We start from the raw sequence: 20,298 nt of genomic DNA, 5'->3' as shown, positions 1-20,298 counted from the left end.
ACCTTACTTCTCAACGCATTGTCATATTGTTCAACAAATTGTTTTAATGTAGTCTTCGGGTTGACATATCCATCAAAAAAAGGCATTCATACTTTCACTTCGTTGTGTTGTTGACATGCCAGCCCAAAAAATGTCTTTAACATATACAGGAACCCATCGATGCCGCTCATGATATAGTACCCCCAACCACTCATTATCATAAAGATTGAATTTAGTAAGCATCTCTTCCCATTTTTCCTCAAATTCATCTCTTGTCAAACAATCATAAATTGCATTTTGCATAGCCAACTTCATGGGTTCATACTGAGCATATCCTTTCAACTTCTCCGGTATTTTCTTCATTACATGCCATAAGCATCATCGATGCCGGGCCTGTGGAAAGACAATTTTTATAGCATTTTGCATAGCTTTGCACTGATCAGTTATGATAGCTTTTGGAGGTTTATTTGATATGCAACTTAACCACGACTTGAATAGCCAAACAAATGTGTCGGTGTCTTCACTAGATAACAATCCACAACCAAGCAAAATAGACTGTCCATGGTGATTGACTCCTACAAATGGAGCAAATGGCACGTCATATTTGTTCATTAGATAAGTTGTGTCAAATGAAACAACATCTCCAAATGATTCATACATAGCCCGACTCCTTGCATCAGCCCAAAACAAGTTTCTAATGCGAAACTCCTCATCAACATCAATCACATAAAAGAATTTCTCACTATGTGCTTGCATCCTCATAAAATAACTTTGAAGTGATTCGGCATCACCTTCACCAAGCCTTAATCTTCTAGCTCTATTAATGTAATTCCTTGCATCTCGCTCATCAAATGTCAATGACTCGTATCCCTCCGCTTCAACAACCATTGAATGATAGTTCCTAGACACCCCAATCCCTGCTTGATCATTGATTTCTAATCTTCTCTTCACAGGAGTACGAATTTTCTTATTCATTGCAAAATGACGAGAGTCGGTGGGAATCAAATCATGATTATGCTCAAGGTTAACTGTGATTAACATATATGTCCCATTGTTTTGTAGAGTACCTCGCACCCTTGCTTTGCAACCAATTTTTGTAGACAAAGATGGCTTCAAAGGGTTCACTTCTGATTTCTTTTTTCTCTCCCCCGCTCGAGAACATTCAATTGCAAAGTTTTTTAATTCGCCATCATCTCCAAAATGTTGTGCTCTATGAGCTATAGAAAAGCCAACATGCTTAGCATATGTGGCATAAAATGTGTACACATCTTCCCTTGAGCTAAAACACATACCCTTGTTAGGTTCTTCAACTTGTTCACCCTCATTTACTGAAGGATCGTCACCACCATTTGAATCAATCTCCATTCTATGAGAATCAAAAATAAAATTCAAATAGAATGATTTTAGAATAATTATGAAACTGTTATGTTGAACTTCACATTGTGATAATTTCAATTTATGGTATAACTAAATTATAGAAACTTCAATTTCAACCTCAACCTCACATAGTCATGGTATATGTGATTTTGAAACTGTTAACTTCAATTTCAAACTTTGAAACTGTTATGTTCAACTTCAACCTCACATAGTCATGGTATATCACAGAACACATATTAAACACTGTTAAAAAAAAATTACAAAATAAGACAATAAATAAATAAATAAATAAAAAGAAACATATTTTCAGATTGAGAAATAGCTAAACAGCCATATGCATAGCCATACTTATTTTCAGATTCAAGAATAGCACTCATCAAACTACTTTCAGCAAGACACATATTTTCATCATTCAGCAAGATAATAATGTCATGACAAGATACATACTTTCAACAAGATAATGTCATGTCTTGTATTTCTTTTAATTGAAACCAATGACATAAGGATCTTAAGGTTGACCAACTACACTGCTGCAGTAAATTGTCCATTTTTATAATTGTCTTCCAAGATTTTTTCTATTTACATTACTAAAATTTATTTGTTTTCCTTTCTACCTGTGTGAAGTGGTATACTATTTATGCTTATTTTTTTATTGCCTTGGGTTGTCTCTTCTCAGGTGCTAACATATGGACATTATTATACTACTATTTACTGATTCTCTTTTTCTTTTTTCTCTTTTTATTTACAAGAACAAAATTAATTTCCCACTCCTGAAGACACCAAACTGTATATCTAACATCAAGATGGCTAAATATGGGGAGGTTCATAATCTGTCACTCAAATTTATAATTTCATTAGTGAAATTTTTTTTTTTTTTAAACTCTGTTCTAACATAGATATTGGTTAAAATTATTTGCCAATTCCTGTTGTACAATTTTTGGCTTTATCAAGCTTATGCATACTACAGTCTATCTTCTTTGGACCAAACAGTGGTTTAATGATTGCACTGACGACATCAGAGTCTGTTGTTCCCATGCTCTATACCAGCTTCCCATGCTCTGTTTCCTATGTTGAGAATTTAAAATGTGAAAACAAACAGAAAATTGTTCAGAAATCATTTTTCAAGAAATCAAAATCATTTTTCAAGACCTCTTTTGTACAAAGCCTTGATTCAATAAATCATTTGTACTGTTTTCAAAAGCTCACACTTAGTACAGAACATTGAAGAACCCCCTGTATGTAGATCATTTGTACAGAACATTCAATAAATCATTTGTACAGACATTTCAGATTGATCAATGTATGTAGATAGAGAAAGGGGAGAATGAGGGGTTTTCGAATAACATTACCTGACAAAATGTGAAGAACCCCCTTCAAAAGAATGTGATCGAAGATCCGTAGAGCGAGATACAAAGAGTTATGGTCGGAGAGCTATAGTCGTCGATGGAAGAGAGCTATGGTGGACGCACGATGGAAGAGGGAAGAGGGAAGACGGACAGGGTCGTCAACCACATTGTGCAGCTTCCCGTTTTTTTTTTGTCTTTGTTTTCAGCCTCTGTTTTTTTTTTTTTTTGGTCTTACAGGTGCGTATATCACACGTTCCTCATTGTGCAAATGTTCTTCATATGACTTCAATAGCTGCCACCTCAGAGGGGGTCGTGGGGGTTGGTTTTGAAGGGGGTCCGTATCAGAGCTGAAAAAGTATATGCTTGTGTGAAGGGAATGATGGTCATTTTGCATTAAAAAATTCCAAAAGTTAGTTGCGTTATGCTTTTAGTTTTTTTAGCTTGTGTTTTTCTTTAGACCCTTTTCAAAGCTCAAAAGTCAAGTTTTAAATTGGTGCCGAACAAAATCACAACTAAAGTTTATATCCATTTATCCAAATATAAATACACTATGATTGTGTTTAAATTATGAATTTGAATAGAATTAATTTTTTTAAATGTAAATAAAATTTGTATATTTTTTCATTTTTGAATCGCTATACTCAAATTCATCATGTAAACACAGCTTAACACATCTCGTCTAAAAACTTCCCAAGTGTAATTCTTCACGCATCATAAAGATGACAATAATGTTTTTCATTGAAGAGAGATAGATAATTCCTATAAAAAAATTATTTAAAAGAAAAAAGAAAAAAAATTATAATATGTCAACTGAGAAATGATAATTAATTCACTTATGGACACTACAAAGAAAGAACAGGACCCATGAGCCCAAAACACCAGGCCTATTATAATCACATACGACCTAAAGTAATGAAATTTCTTCTAGGCCGATAATGGGTCGGAAAGCCCATCCTAGAAACATTACCCAATAGAGATATGCCTAATCCGTGACGACATGATTAATTTCATTGCCAACTTGCCAAATACATGTTTGGAGAAAAACTATTACGTATTCTCAGAGAATCATTTGATGTTTATAATAAAAATAAATTAAATTAAGTAATTTGTTTTTTGTCTCTCATATATTAAAAAATAAATCAATATTAGTTTATTCATAATTGTTTTTGGTAAATTACATTTTTACCAAATGTTTAGGGGTAAACATGGTCCAGATTGGAGAAAAAGCAAGATGAATCCGTTGTTTACAGTTTCATAAAATTAGAACCAAATCAATCCATTTAAATTATGAAACAAATGCAAATCAAACCATTTAAACACGGTTTGGCTCGGTTTGGAACTACGATTTTATATAATCAGTTCATGAAAAAAAATACTATAACATTTTCAAAAAAATTCAACCTATTAGCAATTTTTAAAATAATAATAACATGCCCACCAAACAAAACATAACATTAAGCAAATATTCATTAGTATGCCCCTGATTTTTCAAAACATAACTTAAACAAACATAATATTTAGGATTGTATGCATAATGCATAAAGGTGTATGGCATGTATATAGTTTTAAGTTACATACAGTCTGATTTTGTTTTAATCTAGAACCATAAACTTAAATCTAGAACCAATTTGCGAATATCGGTTTTTCAATTTTCTAAACCAGAATTGAATCACAGTCACAGATTCAAAAAATAATCCACACCTACTTGATTGGATTGGATCAGTTCGGATTGTGGATATTTTTATTTCCTTGCTCAACCATATAAGTGTTATATGAATTAGAATATAAACAGAGCCCAATATAATTATGCTAAATTTGTAAGACTTGTTTTTTTATTTCAAAATCTCACATGAAATCAGTGTAATTTTTCCTAATTTTTTTACTACAACATTATCAAAATAAGGGTCAAATATAAATATACTATCAGATTTGATTAAAATATGAATTATGGCATATGATTTTATCAATTATAAATACTTCATTATTAAAAAAATTTGTTTAACCGAATTAATAGTAAAAAATAAAATTTATAATTACTTTCCTATAAAATAATAAAATTATTTAAATTATTAATTAAAATATATTTATAATATTATTAAATTTCGTTAAATAAATTAATAATTTACTGAGCGATTAAAATTTTAAAGGGAAAATATGTAATTTTTAAGCAAACTTGAAAATAAAATAAAATAAGGCTAAGTTTGGTAACTTGTAAAAAAATTAAAAAGTCAAAAAATTATTCAAAAAGTTAAAAAGTTAACACTATTCACCAAAAGTCAACAATTACGGCTGCACAACTCCTAATTCGAATTTTTCTCTACAAATCAATTTTTACAATTTTTTATTACATATTTTTTCATAAAATGTCAAAAAATTAACCTAAACATTCATATTTTTAACCTCAATTTTTTAGTCTAAAAAAATAAAAAGTACACTTATTCAATACACCCCAAACAACCCCTAAACGTGGCAAGAGTTTTACGGCAAAAGCCGGTAGAGCCACCATGAAAACGAAACTTGTTTCTCATGCAAGCCCTTCAGTCCTCTGGCTTACACGCGTCAACACGTTGCACTCCCCTCCTCCTCTCTTCTCTTTATTACCATCCCACTCCCACCGCCACCTTCACTCACCTCTCTCTCTCTCTCTCTCTCTCTCTCTAAAAACTTATCTTCTCATTCTAACAATCCATGGCAGATCGCCCACATCAGATCCAAGTCCGGCCACAGCACCTCTACGACGGCGGTTTGAAGACTCGCCAAGACGGTCCATCCCCAAGCAAAGTCCTCGCAGTCATCGCCCTCCTCCCCCTCGGCGGAACACTACTCTGCCTCGCCGGAATCACCCTCGTCGGAACCCTCATCGGCCTCGCCGTCACCACCCCTCTCTTCATCATCTGCAGCCCCGTTCTCGTCCCCGCCACCATCGCCGCAGGTCTGGCCGTGGCTGGAATTCTCACGTCGGGGGCTTTCGGGCTCACCGGGCTGTCGTGGCTGACGCGGGTGGTGAATTACTTGCGCGGAGTCGGTGCTTCGATGCCGCAGCAGTTGGATGAGGCGAAGAGGCGCATGCAGGATGTGGCGGTGCAAATGGGGGAGAAGACGAAGGAGGTCGGCGAAGCAATACAGAAGAAGGCTCAGGACGCTGGCAAATAGAAAGATTTAAATGGTGCCAATATGTGAAAATGGGAAATGTGTTAATTTGATGTATGTTTTTTTTTCAGTTTCATTGCGTTGCTTATTTTCAACTTGTTTGTGTTTTGTGTATGTGTTATATCTTTGTGGGGTTTTTCATATATTTTGAGGTGGATTTTGAAGTGTGAAACTAGCTCATCACTTGGTGGTAGACCATCTCTAATGGTTATTTAAAATTGTCATCAAATTTAAATTTGATAAAAAGTAATTTATCTTTCTGTTTTAACGGTTTCATCAAATACGTATTAAATTTAGGATTTCATTTTTTAAAATTTGATGAAAAGTAGCTTATCTTTCTGTTTTAACGGTTTCATCAAATACATATCAAATTTAGGATTTCATTTTTTTAAATTGGATGAAAAGTAGCTTATCTTTCTGTTCTAACGATTTCATCAAATACGTATCAAATTTAAGATTTCATTTTTTTTTTAATCAAATTGAGGACCAATGTGTCTTTCATTAAATTCGTTGGATTTACACCACCAGAGGTTCTTGGATGACCATCTCAAGGCAAACATTTATGAAAAATTTATACTGGCCAGTCGATCGGCTTGAAATTGCCTGGTCAATCTCTAGATGACTATGTCAAGGTAAAAAATTGTGAAAAATTACACTAGCCGGTTAATTGGCTGGACATTTGCCCGATCATCCACTCAGTTGACTGGTGTTTTGATGAAATTTAAAAAACCCTCCGTTGAAACATTTATATTAGATGGGCCTTTTATTTAAATTTAGTGAAAATTTTGATGCATCGTTAGACGGGAAATTATTTAATAATTCCAGAATATTATATGGCTATATTCTAAACCAATTACCAATTACTTAGCCCTCATATTGTTTCTTTATTTCCAACATAAATCGTGAGCCTCTACTAATCAAAACGTTATGGAGCACCACGTGTCTATACTCCGGAAATACTGAATAATCACCATAATTAGAGATGTTCTTAATCACCAATGTTTTTATTAAAAACGAAAAAAAAAACAATGTTAGATACTTAGGGTTCATTTGGGATGTGAGTTAGTTTTTTGACTTTTTAACTTTTTTAGCTTGGGTTAAAAAATTTCGTTTGGGATAGGTTTTTGGCTTTTTTGACTTTTGTGAGAGAAAAATTGAAATGATTATAGATTGGGTGTGATGCCTTATCTTATTGAACTAAAAAATTTATTTTGTCTTTTTATAACTATTTTAGCCAAAAAGCTTTTGACTTTTTTATGCCAAACGAGCTCTTAATGAATTACAATACTTACATAATCGGACCAACATCAGTGTCACCAACATTATTTGAAATTTGAAAATCATTTGTGATTTTTGCATATTTTTGTTAAAAATTTACAAAATTAATACAGAAGTTTTTTTTTTCTTCTTCTTTTTCTATTCATAAATCTCTTCATAAATTTTAAAATTTAAAATTTAAAATTTAGGCATCAGTTCGGTATTAATTGAGAAATATGTTGAGAGAAGAGGAAGGGAGAATGGATAGATAATAGAGAACAACAATGTTACGTTTTTTAATTTATCATCCTTAAACTATCTTTTCCTTAATTTATTATCCTTAAATCATTCAGGATGATATGGCATTTGAGGTTTTACATTATAGAATGTTTAATGAATTCAAATTTGACACACACATTGTAGGAACCCACATTTTATGTTCTCATCATGTTCATGAGCATCTGTGTGATTATGACTTGTTAAGTTTGCATGTGTGTGTTGTGATTTGTTTCGCTTGAGTTAATGTGATCCATGCCTTGTTTTGAAGCCTTGTGATTTGTCTAAGTGTAGTATGCTTGTCTTGTTCCTTCCTTGATGTGAAACTTAGGTCACGCCTTGCCTGAGTTATACTAGCCGATGTTATTCCAAGCCTAGGTTACGTTACGCCTAGATCATTCCAAGCCGAGGTCATCCTCAGTCTAGAAGTATCTTGGAACCCCTTGTCGACCTCCGTCCTTGCCTTGACCACATTAGCCGAGATGTTACCTTGCACCCAAGCGATCTCGTCCTGGAGTGGTACGACCTAGGCCGAGGTGTGGCGCATCTAGGCCAAGATGTGGCACAACTTAGTCAAGTGTTGTCCTTCCTAGCCGAGGTCATTGTCACCTTAGTTGCCGAAGCCCTTTGTTAGCCGATGTCATCCCTTGCCGGAGTGCCATTCCGTATAGCGTGTTAGATACGCCTTGTTGTTAGCCGATGTCATTGCCTCGTCAGAGAGCCATACCGCTTTGCTTGTTGAACACCCTTCCACCATGCTTTGTCTGGCCTGTCAGCCACCTTTTTAGGAAAAACCCAACCAGTCGCCGCCACGTGTCTCAGCAGAGGGTTAACCCCAGAACCGGGTATAGAAAACTATCATTTAGTATCATAACCTTGCCTTGTAGAGAGAGAAACTCTAGGAGGAAGAAAGAGTTTTAGAGTGAGGAAGTAGATCTTCAAGCTTGATTCCTAGAGATCGAACCGTTAGATCCGTGTTCTAAGGTTAGATTCTTGATCTGCTCATGATGTTCTCTATGTTCATGTTATTGCATTGCATGATCGGACTTGATTTGTAAGCCATGCATCGTTTTGAAGTTCGATTTTAGAAAGAGAAAATGACATTCATGTGTTCTTCAAGAAAGTCTTGTTTTGATCCGAAAGCTTGCATAAAGAATCATGTTTTTGTGTTTATTTCAGCAAGAATTCCAAGTACGGGTACCCAGGTCCATGTTTTCAAACTCATAGCACGAAAATCCCAGATTTGTGATGACAGATTATGATTAAACATTCGTATTTTTCATGTTTTCACACTCATGTTCTTCATGTTCATCAGCAGAGGGAAACCCAGAGTTTCCCGACCTCTTTTCCTTGCATGTGGCCCTCGGGAACACACCTCGGCGAGGAGGTGTGGAACCTCGGCCTAGACCTGGTTAGTGCCCAGCATACTTTTCCGAGATCATTTGCATACATAAGAGACTTGTTTGAAAGTGCATTCAATAGGCTTTGCCCTGTGTTTGTAGGACTTGGGCTTGTCTCGACCCCGACGTGTGAAGAAACTATGTGAGTGGTATTTTTAATAAAGCTATGTTACACTTGCTTTCATAAAATCTCGTCTTGCCTTGTTTTGAAAAGTACTTGATCTAGCATGAATGACTATCCCTACTTGTATATTAAACACTATCTTGTTTTGATGACATTTCTTGAAAGTCCTTAGCTGCAGGGGACTATAATGCAACTGCACTTTTGTCTTGAAAGTCCTTAGCTGCAGGGGACTATAATGCAACTGCACTCTTGTCTTGAAAGTCCTTAGCTGCAGGGGACTATAATGCAACTGCACTCTTGTCTTGAAAGTCATTAGTTGCAGGGGACTATAATGCAACTGCACTCTTGTCTTGAAATTGTCATCACCCTCTTGTATTAAGTAGATGTAATAACATCCAAAGAACTTGAAAGGCCGGCAATGAACTTGATTTTTCCCTTGACTGTAAAGTATGCTATGTATTGTTTTGAAAGAAATCTTGGATATCAATCATGCAAAACCTTTATTTCTAATATCATTCACTGAGTATCCAAGCTCACCCTCTCTATATATATGTAGGTGATGAACAAGAAGGCATTGAGGCCTAGACGTGATGCCGATGTGTTTTTGGGTGCATTGCCGACATGTTTTGGATTAGCATTTTTGTACCATCTTGAAGATCATGCTTCTTGGCTTATTTTTCATTTGTACTTGTATATGTCGGCTTGAGAAGCCTTTTGGTCAAGATGTGTTTTGTATCTCATTTCCTTATTGTATTTAAGTTGTAAGACTTTATAAAGATGTATGTCATTTCATTGGACTTATGCACGGCTCTCATGGACTATTAGATTCAGTATATGTATATATGTAGCTTCCGCACTTGTAAGCCCCATATTTTATACTCTGATTGTGTATGATTCTTGTAAGTCGGCCTTCGGTAATCTCGGATTACTGGCCATTACGGCACCAAACTACTAGGGGCGGTTTGGGGGCGTGACACACATTAAGAAGACTGATTTTTAAGTGCGATAAATTAAGTGTCTTTAAGCATTATTGAATAGAGAGAGACTGATAAACATGTGATGGAGGTAAACACAGTTGTTGAGGAGTCAAAGTGGGATGAAGGTTTCAACAGAGAGGAGAAAGTATGTACCAAGGAGGTAGACACAGTTATCGAGGAAACCATATTGGAGGAGTCCATGCACAATCCAAATTTTATTGTTGAGCAAGTATCTACACCTGGTTTTATCAAAAACTTCAGTGGATCTCGTGATGGAATTGGGTTTGGTATCAATTTTGAAGTGGATTTGGCACAAGCTCTTAGTAAGAATCTAAATAGGAAGGGTCTTCTGAGCCTTAATCATTCAGGATTAGTTAGGCAACCTGTTTCTGTCTCAAAACTCCTACGGAATGAGAAGAAAAAAAGAAAGAAGAAGGTTCAGCTAGAGGGGTTCACTAGCTTTGCTAGACTTCATGGGCAGAAAGCTGCAGCAGTCAGCAAGCACACTTCTAGGTCTGTCATTTTCAGACTAGCAGCAGCTGCGATAGTACGTTCAGATTTGTCTAAGGGTGTTACCAGTCCTAACAATCTTCTCCTCAATAAAGCTCAAGCCACTATACAATTAGGTAAATCTCTTGGCATCAATTTCAATGGGAAAGAAGATGATGTGCTAAACAAGATTATTGAGCTAGAGCTAAAGAACATAGAGAGATCCAAATAGGAGGGTTTGGTCTTAAAAGGTTGAATGATGGCAACGAGTAAGCTTAGCTGGAGTTTTTAATGGGTTATAAGCTTTGATAGCTAGTTTATGAGTTTTGGCATCAACTGTTTGTGGTCTTGTGTGCTAGTGTTGGTTTCTCACCAACACTATGCTTGGTTTCCTTTCTTATCCTTTTTTCTTTCTCTTCCTTATTGATGTAATTTCATATGTAATGTATATTTTCTTCATTAATAAATGATTTTCTTTGCTAATAAAAAAAAAAGGGTAAAAATGAGAGGTACATTATGCTAATTGTAATTATAATATTTTTCCTTTTTGTATTTATGTATTTTTAAAAAAAATTATTCACTATTTTTGTATTTATCTGCCCCCAAAAGACCATTTTTCAATAATTCTCCTAGTATTTAAATATAATAATAATTCTCCGAATGTTGCAAGTGTATTTATCACCCAAAAAAAAAAAAAAAAAATGCATACAAGTTTACTTTTACACAATCACAACTATCATAGAACTATAACTAACGGCAATGTAGCGATCATGATTTTTCGTAAGTCTTTATTTATTTATTTATTATTATTATCTTTATTTTATTTTTGACTTTATTAATTGCATGATTACATGAGAATTTAATGTGTTGTTTAGTTAATTTAATGTGATATTTAATTAGTTTAATGTGGTATTTAATTACATGTAATTAATCTGAATATTGATATATTTATATTTTTTATATATAAAAAAATAGTATTTTATGTATATTGTAATTATGTTGTATTATATAATATCATATAACAGTTTATTAGGTTATAAGTATTGGAGCCTCACTTTAAAAAAAAAGAAAAAAAAAAGGAGCAGCAGCCACGAGAGAGAGAGAGAGATTAATCAAGAAAGAGAGCCGAAAAAGAGAGAAACAGTGGGGAGAGAGAAAAAAAGAGCAGAGAAAAGGAAAAAAAAATTAGGGTTTTGTTTTGGTGACTCCATTAGTTCTTTAAATGTTTCTTTGATTTTTAAAAAATAATTGTGAGTACAAAACCTACTTCCCTTGATTGATGTTTAATTCGTTATTTTTATTTATTTGCTGTTGGTTGGATTTTGTATTTGTATGTAGATGATAGATTGATTTTAATTATTTTGATTGTGTATGTCAGGTTTAAGGTTTTTATATGTATTTATTTTATGGTTGTAATCATACTCATTAATCTATGAAATTAAAATAAACTTGGAACCCATCCTTATACTCCACCATGACTCTATGGATTGTTGTTTTATTTGAGTGTTGGTGAGAAATAATGTATAAAAAAAAGTGAGGATTATGAGATTTATTTAAATGCTTTAGGCTTGGCATTGTTATGTTTGTTCTCATGAGTAAATAAGAGATTGTATATATATATATATATATATATTGTTGTCTCGTTCTTATGAGTAGACGAGTGCTTTGATTTATATGTTAACCATCCGGAGAGTGTGGGTTAAACTCGGGACGATATCCCCGTGCAAGTTTAACTTCGGAGCGGTATTAGGTATACGGGAGGCACATGAGATATATGTGTAGGCCAAAAGTGAAAGGCAAAAGCAAGTTTGACTTCGGAGCGGTGTTAGGTATACGAGAGGCACATGAGATATATGTGTAGGCCGAAAGTGAAGGGCAGAAGTGGTGGAGTTAAAATACAAAGAATTAAATATAAGTTTATTGTTATAGTGTGAATTGTATTGATTTGTACATCTTGAAAAATAGTAAACAATCTTGATAAACTATGAAATTTGAGCAGAGGCACGTATGTGTGATTCTAGACAACTTTTGTGTTTTAACTTTTTATTAAAAAGATCGATTAAAACTTATAATCAGATGATCTTGGTTATAATAGTTTTGATTCATTTTACCAATGCAAATTTTAGAGACTGTTTTAACTCACGAAACGTGCTCATTTTTATTGATTTTGCATAAACTGAAATAAAATATTATTCTGAACACTTTTTGTGTTTTGAACTTTTTAAAAAAAAAATCATCTTACAGCAGTTTATTTTCGTTTTTAGTTCTAGTTTTTTCGATTGAATTTCATTTAGGATTTTTTATTAAGTTTTTTCTCAACCTATTTAGTTTCTACTAAATTCGTCCTCGCTACTTTTTAAGAAATTTGATTATGTACAATTTTTGTTATTTGATTTTTAGTCAATTCGAATTATTTAAGCACGAAACGGTACATTTTTATATTTTTTCAGCAAGTTAGTAATAAAAATATAATGCTTAAAATTTTAATATGATAAAGGTATTTAATTTAATTAATAAAAAAATTTAAAGAATCTAGAATTATTGCAAAAATAAATAAATTATTACACTCTTTATATTTGAGGGGATGGTGGTGTGCATATGGCGGCGACATTGACAATAGTTTGTGAACACTTGTCAATGAAAAAATATTAAGTTTTACGAAATAAATATTATGAAAAATTTTATAAAGATTATCTATTCTTAAATTATTTTGTAGTGTTTTAATTCACACACACTAAGGACTTTTTTGGAAACAGTTTTTAATTCATTTTGGGTTAAAAATCTCTCAATTTTTTTACACGTTATTTAAAAAAAATAAAAAAATAACTATTGAAAAATCTAGAAATCCCCTAGATGTTGATTTGTGATTATGTATCAATTTTAAGCAGAATATAACAATCCCAATCAAACAATCAAGACAAAGAGATACAACGATTTTATGTGGAAAAAACCACAATTGGACACCTCCAACTGTGATAAAAAAACCACGGGCAACAGCCACAAAACAATCCACTAAGAAGATTTAAAGGAATTACACAGGTATACTCTCAATTACCTAGCGAATTCACGCCTAATTGAACCAACCTCTATGTGCCTCTTCCAACCCGTCTTCATCTCGGAATTGTCTTTACGATGAGCCACCCCGGAATCCACCAAAGCTTCAGGCTCGAATTCTTCAGAATCCACCGAAGAACAACTCTCTCTTTTGTAGAACAAAACACAACCTTTGATGTACTCTCTTTAAACCATGAGTTGAATACTCAATAAAACATCAAAGAAAAACTCACAAAGTATCCTCAGATATAAACCCTAGAACCCAAAAAGAAGATATGGAGTAGTCATCATAAAATCTGACCCAACACGCGAATTTATAGAATCTGTCCCGCGATCTCCGCTCGAGCGCCCAACAGCCCGCTCGAGCGGCTTCAGCAAAATATGCGCGTGATATAACAGAGGTCCGCTCGAGCGCGAAATCACACATCTCAGTACTTTTACAGGTGACCAAAACTGCTGGAACCAGGAATTCTCCGCTCGAGCGGGGTAATGTCTGCTCGAGCGGACAGGCAACTTGGAATGCATTTTTGCATTTTGCTTCGGGGGCGCTGCCCCTCGACCCCGCCGTGGCGCTGCCCCGGACCCGCCAAGGGGCGCTGCCCCCTGGATCCCCGTGAGCTGACCGGGCAGCTCGATCCTCGTCATAATCAGCGAAGTGGCAATCTTGAAAGCATTATCATCACAAACTTCTCTGAAAGACACAATTCGGGTTGGATTCGCATCTAAACACTCATAGCCTCACTGAAATAAAAGTGCGAAAATAAATACAACTGAAAGGAGTTTTGTCAAACGGGGTTGTCAAGAATAAAACCTAACAACTTTTAACCATCTTTCCAAAACAACTCTAATACAACCTGTCAATCATATACTACAACTAATTTTATAATATTTGCAAATTAAAATTTCAAAATTATAATACACTTGCATTAAGGTAAGTCACTTTTCTTATTTTGTTACCTATACTAAATTATTTCTTAAAATTTCATAAATTTTTTCATGATATTTCTTTTATAAAGCCTATCATTACTATCAATCATTTGTATTAAGATAAATTGTTTTTCTTATTTTGTTACCAATATTAAATTATTTCTTAAAATTTCATAAATTTTTTCATTATATTTTTTTCATAAAGCCTATCATTACTATCAATATTTTGTTTTGACTGTCACGCTCCAAAATTTTGATAGTTAAATATTAAATTATGATTAAATCCTAATCAATATTTCATCATCAAAATCCTAAGGGTGAAACAAAAAAAAACTAAATGTTCTTATCTACATAAGGTTTAAGTGAATTTCCATACTCAAAAGATTACAAGGGATAAAAAAAAAAAATTAAATTAAAAATTAACAAAACGCCAACCAAACATCCACTATAATTTCATAACTAGAGCATCTCCAACGGTAGTAGGCATTTTACCTATCTAAATATTTCTATAAAGTATATATTTTATTTTGCCTATCAACTGTTTTATGTTTTTACTCCAACCATGCTCTTTATTTTAGCTATTTATCCAAATACTATTAATTTTATAGAATGACACGTCAACAACAAAGATGGAGGGAAATGATCCTAATGATTGAATACATTTTGCCTAGTGTTGAAGGCTAGCTACATGTAGCTAGTGAATATGAATTGAGCCAAAATGCCTAATCATATGCCTAGTGCATTGGAATTGAAAAAAGTGAATCACACTAGGCATTTTAACTAACAAGTATTATATACCTAGTGCATTGGAGATGCTCAGTAACAATAAATAGTCAAAACAACTTAAATAATGTAAAGTTAAAAACTATGCCAAATTATCAAAATACTAAGGTCATAAAAAAATAATAAATATATAAACTAATATCAACCCTAAGCTCAAGAAAACAAAAGAAGTCCAAAAGACATGTCCAATAACTATAGTTATTTCTTGTCACCACCGTACCCCAACTAATCCTGCAAAGGAAGCTCAGCTGCACACAAACAGAACGCTCTCATCACCACCGTACCCCAACTAATCCTGCAAAGAAAGCTCAGCTGCACTCAAACAGAACGTACTCGAGTTGCCGAGAGACAAAACGGGTCACTATATAAGTATACTGGTGTGAGTACAAATATTTGACACCCACATATCCACCAAGCACAAACAAAAATATATTTAATTCTTATTACGGGATAAGACAAGTAGTTTCATCCGCACCGAGACGAATGGGTAGTTTCCCGAGATACGGTGGCATTTAGGCTCTGTTTGGTTGTTAATTCAAATCAATTTTCAACACGTGAGCTCGCGCATGACATTTGGATACGACGTTCAAAAATTGATTCCGCGTGTTAATTCAAATTACATTTTAAAAATCTGTTTGGCAGCTTGTATCTCCCTTTCAACGTTTCTGCCTTCTTCATCGTCTCTGCAACTTTCACGTGAACCTCATCTACATCAGTCCTTTAGATTCATCACGGGTGGCTTCTCTGTATCAAACATCCGTACTTCAGAGTCATCATGGGTGGGTTTCAGACTCATTTTATAAATAATGAATCCACCCAACCCGCTCTGTACTGGTATCATATTTCACAAATCGACTGAGTTACGATTTGTGCGTTGCGGACGATTCTTATTACGGGCAACCAAACAACGACTGCGAGGTGAAATTACTCACAAATTTATTTACATATTTTGTTATAGGAAAATTATTTGAGAAATTCATCTTAATTTATTTTTAATTTTTTTCAGGTCAAATTTATCAAATTTATTGTCGAATCCGACGAGCAAACAGTGGCACATTCAATCAGTATACACATTCCATCACCGGCGATTCAACTCCCATTAATCTGGTAAATAAATCCTTAATTCTTCATCTGTTATCTGAAAATGATTTCAGACGAGTCGATGAATGATTTCATTCTTCATCCTTCATCCTGAACTGTTTCAACTTTTTTGTTCTTCAAGAATAGTCAGTAAATCAATCTTCATCTGTTATGTATAAATGATTTCGGAGAAGTTGAAATCAGTTCCTAAATGGTTTATGAGAATTTGTAGAGGCGTATTTTCCATTTCAGATCGGTTGTTATTTTAAATTATAAACTGTTTGAACCTTTCATCGATCAGAACCTGAAGCGACAGTGCCTGGGACACCTGGCCGGTCGTCCCCCGGGTCGACCGGCCGGTCAACCACCCCGTCCTCCCATCTCTTCCGGTTTTGTCTTCCAGTTTTCCATTTCTTCGTTAATGGTTTGAACCTATCGGTCTGTTTGAACCTACCGGGCTTTCTTATTGATTTTTTTTCCTCAATTTTTCTTTTACTGATTTGTTTCCTCCTATTTAAACACAATGTTTACTGATTTTTTTTAATTATTTGGTTATATTTCTGCTATCTGAATGTTTTTTTTTGGTGGTTATATTTCTACTATTTAAATTCAATTAATCTGCTACGTATTTTTTTCCTCGAAATAAAATCATCTGTTCTTTTTCCTTTATCTGTGTTCTCCTTCAAACCATTTGACGTTGTTATTCTTGTATATCCATTGCAGACTACTTTAAAATACTCTGTTATGCTTGTATATCCATCCCAAACTAGTTTAAATATAATTTGTATGTTTATAGATGGATGGAAATAATTTCGATGACAATGAGAACACCAAAATGTGGACGCCCAGAATTGAAACGAAATTAATAAATATGTTGAGAGATGAGGTTAGAAACAATCAAACAACGGGCCGTACTACTTCGTGGACAATTAGGCATTGGAATCATTATGCCAATCAGTTGCATAACATATATGGATTTCGGCATACAGGTGTCAAGGTGCACCAAAAATATCAGCGATTGAAAGCTGATTACCAAACATTTAAGCGACTGCAGGCACAGACTGGTCTGAGATGGGATCCTATTATAGGCACTGTTGTTGCACCCGATGAATTTTGGGATAAGGTTTTCCATTAATCTGTACTATTTTCTAATTTTATTTTAAACATTTCATGATATATACAGTGCTTAATTCTTGTTTTGTAATTGTTGTAGGCTAACAGAAATGTGAAGAAGTTTAGGACAAAAAGGGCTTGAATATTTTCAAGAAATGACAGAAATTGTTGAAAATTGTTGTGCCACAGGAGCCCTGTCTCGTGCATCCACACAAAGACCCGTTGACTCAGAAGAAGAAGATGACATGTTAAATAAATTTTGGAACGTTGATGCTGGTAGGAGTAACACTGGTGGGAGTAATGTTGCTGAGGCCATTCCTGTTGACTTATTCGGGGATGAGTATATGGATCCAGCAAAGGACAAAGGTCACAAGAGGGGCCCTGCAACCAGCCAGACCGACAGTGGTCGTTCCAAAAAGTCACGGTCAAGTGGGTTTGATGATGTGTGCACAGCTTTCACATCCTATGTACAAGCCAAAACAGGACATTCACGTGCACGAGAAAATGAGACTGAGGCTGTAAGTGCAGGTGGTGATGATTATTCCCTTGATGTATGTCAAAATGCATTGCTTGAGCTTGGGGACATACCACCGTTGCAGTGCGTTAGGGCACTGACACTGTTCAAGGATAAGGAATAGTGAAGGTTTTTTATGCGCACTCCTACCCATTTGCGCCTAGCCATGATCCTCGCTTTGCAGTGAACTGAGAAGTTCTGTTTTGCTTGTGTTAGCAAATTTTCTTGGCTGAACTGTTTGATGATTTCATTATTCCTGATTTGGTTTTTATTATTATTTTTTTCATTCCATTATATCATCTTTCCTTTTCTATGTTCGTATGTTTTTTTTTGAACTTTTAAGTGTTTTCTGTTATATTAAAACTATGTTCTGTTATTATAATATGACCATGTGTTAAATAAATTTTGTTCTCCTCTAAATTTTACTGTTTCACCAATGACGCTAACTGTTACAGCATGAATAACATATTTTATAATTATGCTTTTACTGTGATGTAGACAAAGGCATATGTCATCCGACAGAGAAAACAATACAATAGAGCTCTCATCAGAGGAGGATGAGGTTATTGATGATTTTATGGATTTTTTGATGATTGCTTTAATGGATGACCATATCAACGTGTCAAATAGTCGCCGACCGCAGCGAATGTGTCCATTCAGAGGTGATAATTACATCTTCAGCCTATTAAATGGCCATCCAGAAACAATGATGAACGTTATGCGAATGGATGCACAAACATTCATTTTATTGAAAGACACTTTACTCCATAATGGCTTTATCGATACTGAACATATGCATATCAGTGTGGAGGAATTGCTTGGAATTTTTTTATACACTTTTGCACAAAATGATCGCCATCGAATAATGGCAGATAGATTTCAACACTCCACGGAAACAATTTGTCGGCACATAAAAATTGTTGTGTGGGCATTGTGCAAGCTTTCATCATCGGTTATCAAACCACGTAACCTAGAGGACATACCGGGAAAAATTTTAAATGACAGGAGGTTTTTTCCTTGGTTCAAGGTACGAACAGTACAAACAGTTCCCACACCCATCCAATGGTGACTGTTCCTGGATAACATACGGTACACTTTTTTCCTTGTCTATTTTTGTACATATCAATTGACAGAACTGTGTATTCATTATTTACATGTAGGCAAGTACTATTTAGTTGATGCTGGTTTCACGAACATGCCTGGATTTCTTGCCCCATTTCGGTCTCAACGGTATCACTTGCAAGAGTTTCGTAGCCATCGTTATGCAAGACCTAAGGAATTATTTAACCATCGACATTCGTCATTACGCAATGCCATAGAAAGAACATTTGGTGTTTTGAATAAGTGCTTCCCAATATTGCGGTCTATGCCAAATTACAAGTCTACACAACAAGGGCCTCTCGTGATTGCATGTTGTGTAGTGCACAATTGGATCCGTTTGCATGCAGCTATGGATCCATTCTTTATGGAAGCTGATAATGAAATGGCCGCAGTAGCAGAAGCAGACGGGCTTGTTGGAGTCCAAGTTGACTACGTTGACATGTCACAACATAGGTTAACGTCCCAATCGAACGTTAGGGATGCAATTACTACTGCTATGTGGCAAAATCATGTTCACCATACATAGAAAATGGATGCGAACAAGGCAAGTGAATATCGTACTGACTACTGGTTGTGAATGCATACTTATTTGATAAATTATTTCAGTCATTATGACACCGTCACTACATAACTTCGCCCTTTCTTGTCTGTTTCTGTGATTTACTGACTTCTTTTATCTTCTTGTAGGATAACTAATACTGAAGACAACGATTGGGCTAAATGACAATGAAACGAAATAAAACACAAATATCATCGCATGGGCAATGAAGATAATGGTTTTCGCATATCAGTGTGTACTTAAATATGTTGTTCATATAATGTGTAATATGCAATTTTATGTATAGTCTAGCAAAGACAATTTAATATGTTGTTATTAATATGCAATGCGTTTCTTAGTAACTTTCATAAATAAATATGTTGTCATTAAATTAAATGTGGTGGTGGCAGATGGGTGGTGGGTGGTGGTGGGTGTCAGATGGGTGGTGGGTGGTAGTGGGTGGTAATGGGTGTTGGGTGGTGATGAGTGGTGCGTGGTGGTGGGTGGTGATGGGTGGCAGATGGGTGGTGGGTGATGGTGGGTGGACGGGTGGTGGGTTGTGGTGGTAGGTGGGTCGTGGTGGCAGATGGGTGGTGCTGGGTGATGGTGGCAGATGGGTGCTGGTGGTTGGTGGGTGGTGCTGGCAGGTGGGTGGTTGGTGGTGGTGGTGATAAGTTCACTATTTAAAAGTGTAACAAATAAATAATAATAATAATAATAATAATAATAATAATAATAATAATAATAACAATAACAATAACAATAACAATAACAATAATAATAAATAAAATAAAATAAAAAAGTAAATTATAT

General features: G+C 34.8%; 3 protein-coding genes across 3 annotated transcripts; 2 read left to right on the top strand and 1 right to left on the bottom strand.

Annotated features, from left to right (window-relative positions):
- Positions 1-357: 357 nt before the first annotated feature.
- Positions 358-1,344, bottom strand: LOC145823034 (protein FAR1-RELATED SEQUENCE 5-like). The gene has a single exon (XM_082921945.1). It carries the CDS (start codon positions 1,342-1,344, stop codon positions 358-360), a length of 987 nt encoding a protein of 328 aa, XP_082778071.1.
- A 3,975-nt stretch (positions 1,345-5,319) lies between these two features.
- On the top strand, positions 5,320-6,024 carry LOC114272206 (oleosin Cor a 12). Its single transcript, XM_028213871.2, has one exon. The coding sequence runs from the start codon at positions 5,391-5,393 to the stop codon at positions 5,853-5,855; it is 465 nt and encodes a 154-aa protein (XP_028069672.2). The 5' UTR covers positions 5,320-5,390; the 3' UTR covers positions 5,856-6,024.
- A 10,991-nt stretch (positions 6,025-17,015) lies between these two features.
- LOC145823032 (uncharacterized) lies at positions 17,016-17,474 on the top strand. The gene is made up of 2 exons (XM_082921936.1): positions 17,016-17,342; positions 17,433-17,474. The coding sequence occupies exons 1-2, from the start codon at positions 17,016-17,018 to the stop codon at positions 17,472-17,474; spliced, it is 369 nt and encodes a 122-aa protein (XP_082778062.1).
- The last annotated feature ends 2,824 nt before the right edge of the window (positions 17,475-20,298 follow it).

The sequence above is a fragment of the Camellia sinensis genome, chromosome 1 (assembly GCF_055761805.1).
Source record: "Camellia sinensis isolate YWXY chromosome 1, ASM5576180v1, whole genome shotgun sequence".
NCBI lineage: Eukaryota > Viridiplantae > Streptophyta > Magnoliopsida > Ericales > Theaceae > Camellia > Camellia sinensis.
The sequence above is the reverse complement of the archived record's forward strand: the minus strand, read 5'-3'. Positions and strand labels throughout refer to the sequence as shown.

Bases quoted from the DNA above. Each gene is read 5' to 3' on its own strand.
- LOC145823032 (XM_082921936.1), top strand. From the start codon at position 17,016: ATGGATGGAAATAATTTCGATGACAATGAGAACACCAAAATGTGGACG. The intron at 17,343-17,432 runs GTTTTCCATTAA...TAATTGTTGTAG, and splicing joins CCGATGAATTTTGGGATAAG to GCTAACAGAAATGTGAAGAA.
- LOC114272206 (XM_028213871.2), top strand. From the start codon at position 5,391: ATGGCAGATCGCCCACATCAGATCCAAGTCCGGCCACAGCACCTCTAC.
- LOC145823034 (XM_082921945.1), bottom strand. From the start codon at position 1,344: ATGGAGATTGATTCAAATGGTGGTGACGATCCTTCAGTAAATGAGGGT.